This window comes from Nyctereutes procyonoides, unplaced genomic scaffold, assembly GCF_905146905.1.
Source record: "Nyctereutes procyonoides isolate TBG_1078 unplaced genomic scaffold, NYPRO_anot_genome, whole genome shotgun sequence".
NCBI lineage: Eukaryota > Metazoa > Chordata > Mammalia > Carnivora > Canidae > Nyctereutes > Nyctereutes procyonoides.
The window spans coordinates 47,784,890-47,791,939 of record NW_026575131.1 but is presented as its reverse complement, the minus strand read 5'-3'; the positions used below and the strand labels follow the sequence as shown (position 1 = coordinate 47,791,939).

General features: G+C 39.6%; 1 protein-coding gene across 1 annotated transcript; it reads right to left on the bottom strand.

The window, feature by feature from the left end:
- Positions 1 to 719: 719 nt before the first annotated feature.
- LOC129522189 (olfactory receptor 7A10-like) lies at positions 720 to 1,553 on the bottom strand. Its single transcript, XM_055344330.1, has 2 exons — positions 1,199 to 1,553; positions 720 to 913 (listed from the first exon to the last, which is right to left on the bottom strand). Exons 1-2 carry the CDS (start codon positions 1,551 to 1,553, stop codon positions 720 to 722), a joined length of 549 nt encoding a protein of 182 aa, XP_055200305.1.
- Between the last annotated feature and the right edge of the window lie 5,497 nt (positions 1,554 to 7,050).

Genomic DNA, 7,050 nt, shown 5'->3' with positions numbered 1-7,050 from the left:
GTGTTGCTGAGGTGTGTCATGCAATCACAGTAAGAACCCAAGGGCAGGAGCAGCCACAGCAGAGGCTCTGGTGAGGGAACCATCTGTGGGAATGTCCACAAGCACACATATACAGGAGTGTGCCCAGGCTTTCTTAGCCTGAGTATCCATGTAAGTAGCCTGAGACATAAACAGGACAATGATAGAGTCCACATTAACAGGAACAGTAGTGAAGGTAGTGATGGAAAAAAGATTGACAAACTCTTGAAAACTGAGGTTTTGTATCTCCTCTAAATAAAGTCATGTGAAAGGCTTAGTGGCCAAATGGAGTTTTTTCCATATGAAGAATACAACCCATGATTATTCTTTTCGGAAATACAGGGAAAATTTACATGGCATGAGATAATTCATTTGAAATGAAATTAGTTTTAAGAAATCCAACGTGTCTCAGGTAAGATACAGAAATTTCTAGGCATTTGTGATCCAAAGGAAAACATTGGAATGGATGAAATAGATCAAAGGGGAAACTATCTGTATATGAATCAGATAAGGCAGAAGTTTAATAACATGAGTGACTTAAATGTATGGAGAAGTTGAATTCAAAAAGATGGAAATTCCAGGAAATAAGTAGTAGGAACAGATTCTACTTCCACAATATAATCATAGAATGGCAGTTCCTGGCTCTGAGGCTGTGAGCCCTGCAATCATGGGCACTTCTTAAGCCCCCTGATGATTGGCCCTTACATCACTGGAACCCCAGTGATTCTTTTCAGAGCCCTCTTTATGTCTCTGTTCCTTAGGCTGTAGATGAAGGGGTTCAGCATGGGTGTGACCACCGTGTACATCACCGAGGCTACTGCACTTTTGTGAGAGCTGTGGTTAGCAGCAGAACTCAGGTACACTCCTAGGCTTGTACCATAAAATAAGAAGACAACTGAAAGGTGAGATGCACAGGTGGAAAATGCTTTATATTTGCCCTGAGCTGCTGAGATCCTAAGTATTGAGGAAACTATCTTAGAGTAAGAGTATATGATACCAGCCAGGGGAGCCCCACCCAGCAGCACAGCTGCAAAATATATCACTATGTTATTTAAAAAGGTGTCAGAACAGGCATGTCCAACCACCTGACTGAGTTCACAGAAAAAATGGGGGATTTCCACCTCTGCACAGAAGGACAGCCGCAACACCATTAAGCTCTGTAACAAGGAATTCAGGGTACTCATGATCCATGACACCAGAACCAGCAGTCCACAGAGCCATGGATCCATGATGACTGTATAGCGCAAGGGGTGACAGATAGCCAAAAAACGGTCATAGGCCATCACAGCCAGGAGAAAGTCATCCCAGTCTGCAAAGAGTAGAAAAAAGTATATCTGTGTGACACAACCTGCATAGGTGATGACTTTGCCCTGAGTCTGTATGTTCAGCAGCATCTTTGGGACAGTGGTGGAGGTGAAACAGATGTCTACAAAGGACAGGTTGGCGAGGAAGAAGTACATGGGGGTGTGGAGGTGGGGGTCTGACCTGACAGCCAGAATGATGAGCAGGTTTCCAAAGACAGTGATCAGGTACATGGAGAGGAACATCCCAAATAGGAGGAGCTGTAGTTCTGGCTCCTCTGATAATCCCAGAAGAAGAAACTCTGAAATTCCTGTGTCATTGTCTGCTTCCATGTGGTAGAGGTGACTACAGGGAAAGAAAAAAATAACATAATAATTTTTCATTTTTAAGTTTTTATTTTAAGTCAAGTTTGTTAAGCTACAGTGTAATATTTTTTTTCAGGTGGACAATATAATGATTCAATACTTCCATAAAACACCTGGTGGTCATCACAAGTGCCCTCCATCATCCACATCATCTATCTGACCCATCTTCCTACCACATCCTCTCTGGCAACAGGCAGTGTGTTCTCTGTAGTTAAGAGTCTGTTTCTTGTTTCTCTCTCTCCCTTTCTCTCTCTCTTTTACCTTTGGACTTTGTTTTGTTTCTTAAATTCCACATATGAGTGAAATCATATGGTATTTATCTTTTTCTGACTGACTTATTTTGCTTAGCACAATCTCTCTAGCTCTATCCATGTTGTTGCAAATGGCATGATTTAATTTTATTTTCTGAGTAACATTCCGCTGTATGTGTGTGCATATACATCTGTATATATATGTAGGTGTATATATATATGTCACATCTTGTTCATCCATTCATCTATTGTTGGATACTTGGGCTGTTTCCATAGTTTGGATATTGTAAATAATGCTGCTAATAAGATTTGGGTATTTGAATTAGTATTTTTGAATACTATTCCTTTGAATTAGTATTTTTGTATTCTGTGGGTGAATACCTAGTAGTGCAATTGCTGGATCCTAGGGCAGTTATATTTTTAAATTTTAAGGAACCTCCATACTGTTTTCCAGAGTGGCCGCACCAGTTTGTATTCCCATCAACATGCAAGAGGATTTCCATTTCTCTGCATCCTTGATAACACCTGTTGTTTCCTGTGATGTTAATTTTTAGCCACTCTGACTGGTGGGAGGTGATATCTTATTGTGTATTTGATTTGTACTTGCCTGATGATGAGTGATGCTGAGCATCTTTTCATGTGTCTGTTAGCCATCTGTATGTCTTTGGAGAAATGTCTATTCAAGTCTTCTGCCTATTGCTAATTGGATTATTTGGGGTTTTTTTGGTGTTGAATTTGATAAGTTCTTTATAGATTTTGTATACTAATCCTTTATCTAATTTGTCACTTGCAAATATCTTCTCACATTTCATAGGTTGCACTACTAGGTATTTACCCAAAGGATACAAAAATACTAATTTGAAGGGTTATGTACCGTGATGTTCATAGTAGCATTATTAACAATAGTCAAACTATGGAGAGAGTCCAAATGACCATAAACTAAAAATATATAAAAAAGTTGTAGTATATATATGCAATGGAGTATTACTTAGCCCATCAGAAGGAATGAAATCTTGCCATTTTCAATGAACTGGATAGAGGTAGGGTGTATTATGCTAAGTGAATAAGTCAGAGAAGGACAAATGCAATGTGATTTCATTTGTGTGTGGAATTTAAGAAGCAAAGCAAATGAAAACAGTTGGGGGAAAAAGAGACAAACCAGGAAAAAGACTCTTAGCTATGAACCCTCCAGAGGGTTGCTGGGGGAGTGAGGAAGGAGATGAGTGAAATAGATGATGGGGATGAAGGAGGACACTTGTGGTGTTGTATAGAAGTGTTGAATCACTAAATTCTGCACGTGAAACTAATGTTGCACTGTATGTTAACTAACTGGAATTTAAATTGGACATCCACAGGCAGAAGAATGAAACTAGACCACTCTCTTTCACCATACACAAAGATAAACTCAAAATGGATGAAAGATCTAAATGTGAGACAAGATTCCATCAAAATCCTAGAGGAGAACACAGGCAACACCCTTTTGGAACTCAGCCACAGTAACTTCTTGCAAGATACATCCACGAAGGCAAAAGAAACAAAAGCAAAAATGAACTATTGGGACTTCATCAAGATAAGAAGCTTTTGCACAGCAAAGGATACAGTCAACAAAACTCAAAGACAACCTACAGAATGGGAGAAGATATTTGCAAATGACGTATCAGATAAAGGACTAGTTTTCAAGATCTATAAAGAACTTCTTAAACTCAACACCAAAGAAACAAACAATCCAATCATGAAATGGGCAAAAGACATGAACAGAAATCTCACAGAGGAAGACATAGACATGGCCAACATGCACATGAGAAAATGCTCTGCATCACTTGCCATCAGGGAAATACAAATCAAAACCACAATGAGATACCACCTCACACCAGTGAGAATGGGGAACATTAACAAGGCAGGAAACCACAAATGTTGGAGAGGATATGGAGAAAGGGGAAACTCCTGCACTGTTGGTGGGAATGTGAACTGGTGCAGCCACTCTGGAAAACTGTGTGGAGGTTCCTCAAAAAGTTAAAAATAGACCTGCCCTACGACCCAGCAATTGCACTGCTGGGGATTTACCCCAAAGATGCAGATGCAATGAAACACCGGGACACCTGCACCCCGATGTTTGTAGCAGCAATGTCCACAATAGCCAAACTGTGGAAGGAGCCTTGGTGTCCATCGAAAGATGAATGGATAAAGAAGATGTGGTTTATGTATACAATGGAATATTACTCAGCCATTAGAAACGACAAATACCCACCATTTGCTTCGATGTGGATGGAACTGGAGGGTATTATGCTGAGTGAAGTAAGTCAATCGGAGAAGGACAAACAGTGTATGTTCTCATTCATTTGGGGAATATAAAGAATAGTGAAAGGGAATAGAAGGGAAGGGAGAAGAAATGGGTAGGAAATATCAGAAAGGGAGACAGAACATAAAGACTCCTAACTCTGGGAAACGAACTAGGGGTGGTGGAAGGGGAGGGTGGGGGGTGGGGGTGAATGGGTGATGGGCCCTGAGGGGGGCACTTGACGTGATGAGCACTGGGTGTTATTCTGTATGTTGGCAAATTGAACACCAACATAAAAAATAAATTTAATTAATTTAAATAAATAAATAAATAAATAAATAATAAAACTTGCAGGAAAAGAAAAGTCCATACAATCCAATGATGAAGGAAGACTATTTATTAAAAAATAAAAAAATCATGTACCACATCAGATGGTGACAGGGGCCATGAAGGAAAAAGAAAGTCGATATAAAATGAGTGGATGGGGAGATGTTAAATTTTAATAAGAGATCAGGGTGACCTGCAAAGAAGGTGATATTTTAACAGAGGCTTCCAGAAAGACTAAGCTGGAGGCAGGAGGATTTCTGGGGGAAGTCTGTGCCCTGCAGGGAAAACAGAGCAAAGGCCCTGCAGAAGGCACTTATTTCAGATATGCAAAATCTCAGAATGGAGTCAGCGTGGTAAGAGAATGAGCAAGAGTGAAATGAGTCAATCGGAGAAGGACAAACATTATATGGTCTCATTCATTTGGGGAATATAAATAATAGTGAAAGGGAATAGAAGGGAAGGGAGAAGAAATGGGTAGGAAATATCAGAAAGGGAGACAGAACATAAAGACTCCTAACTCTGGGAAATGAACTAGGGGTGGTGGAAGGGGAGGAGGTGGTGGGTGGGAGTGAATGGATGCCGGGCACTGAGGGAGGCACATGACTCCATCTGTTGGTTAACATTCTGGAATTTACAAGTCACAGATTGGAGTACATGAATTCGGGTACCATTGCCCTGAGGACTGCTCATGCCCCACACACATACACATGCACGTAGGCACACAGTAAAACACACACACATGCACACATACCCCCCACCCCATACATTCATGTACACAGTGCACTCTGGCCTCCTGCACTGTGCTACTATCATGCTTTTTTCACCCTTAGCCACAATAATGTTGAAACAAATGATACAGGGACACCGGGTGGCTCAGCAGTTTAGCACCTGCCTTCAGTCCAGGGCATGATCCTGGAGTCTCCAGATCGAGTCCCGCATTGGGCTCCCTGCATGGAGCCTGCTTCTCCCTCTGCCTGTGTCTCTGACTCTTTCCCTCTCTGTGTCTCTAATACTTAAAGGATCTATCCAACAAGAGGACTTAACAATCCTCAATATATATGCCCCGAATGTGGAGCTGCCAAATATATCAATCAATTAATAACCAAAGTTATGACATACTTAGATAATAATACACTTAAACTTGGTGACTTCAATCTAGCTCTCTCTACACTTGATAGGTCTTCTAAACACAACATCTCCAAAGAAACGAGAGCTTTAAATGATACACTGGACCAGATGGATTTCACAGATATCTACAGAACTTTACATCCAAACTCAATTGAATACACATTCTTCTCAAGTGCACATGGAACTTTCTCCAGAATAGGCCACATACTGGGTCACAAATCGGGTCTGAACAGATACCAAAAGATTGGGATCGTCCCCTGCATATTCTCAGACCATAATGCCTTGAAATTAGAACTAAATCACAATAAGAAGTTTGGAAGGACCTCAAACACGTGGAGGTTAAGGACCATCCAGCTAAAAGATGAAAGGATCAACCAGGAAATTAAGGAAGAATTAAAAAGATTCATGGAAACTAATGAGAATGAAGATACAACCGTTCAAAATCTTTGGGATGCAGCAAAAGCAGTCCTGAGGGGAAATACATCACAATACAAGCATCCATTTAAAAACTGGAAAGAACTCAAATACAAAAGCTAACCTTACACTAAAGGAGCTAGAGAAAAAACAGCAAATGGATCCTACACCCAGCAGAAGAAGAGAGTTAATAAAGATTCGAGCAGAACTCAATGAAATTGAGACCAGAAGAACTGTGGAACAGATCAACAAAACCAGGAGTCGGTTCTTTGAAAGAATTAATAAGATAGATAAACCATTAGCCAGACTTATTAAAAAGAAGAGAGAGAAGACTCAAATTAATAAAATCATAAATAAATAACTAAAATCTTAAAAAAGAAAGAAATGATACAAAGCAAGCTGTCAACATCAGATTACCTTTACTCAGAAGAATGTGTAAATAATACTTAAATTCTAGTTATTAAGCCTCCCATGGGAATAGAAACACAGGATTGCATTTTAATATGATTATGTTGTGTCCTATATTAAAAGAAACATAAAAAATCAGAAGACAGAATGGACACTAGAGTGAAAGAGATATAATAAGCTCAGGCAGTCCCTGAGAGCCTGCTGAGCAGGAAGTTTCTCTGGTTTCGGCAGCCTTCCAGTCTCAGTACACATCTTTTTGCTGCCCAGAATAATTAACAAAGCAGGAAACAAACAGTATCTAGATAAGAAAGGAGTGGTATTTTATGATGTCAAGACATTTTACCAATTGAATATCCCTCTAGAAAAAGTGCAAAGGGAATAAGCTTGCAATTTACAACAGAAAATGCACAATGTGCAACAATAGAAGGGATTTTTATTTATTTTTTATTTATTTTTATTTTTATTTTTATTTTTATTTTTTTTATAAATTATTTTTATTGGTGTTCAATTTACCAACATACAGAATAACACCCAGTGCTCATCCCGTCAAGTGTCCCCC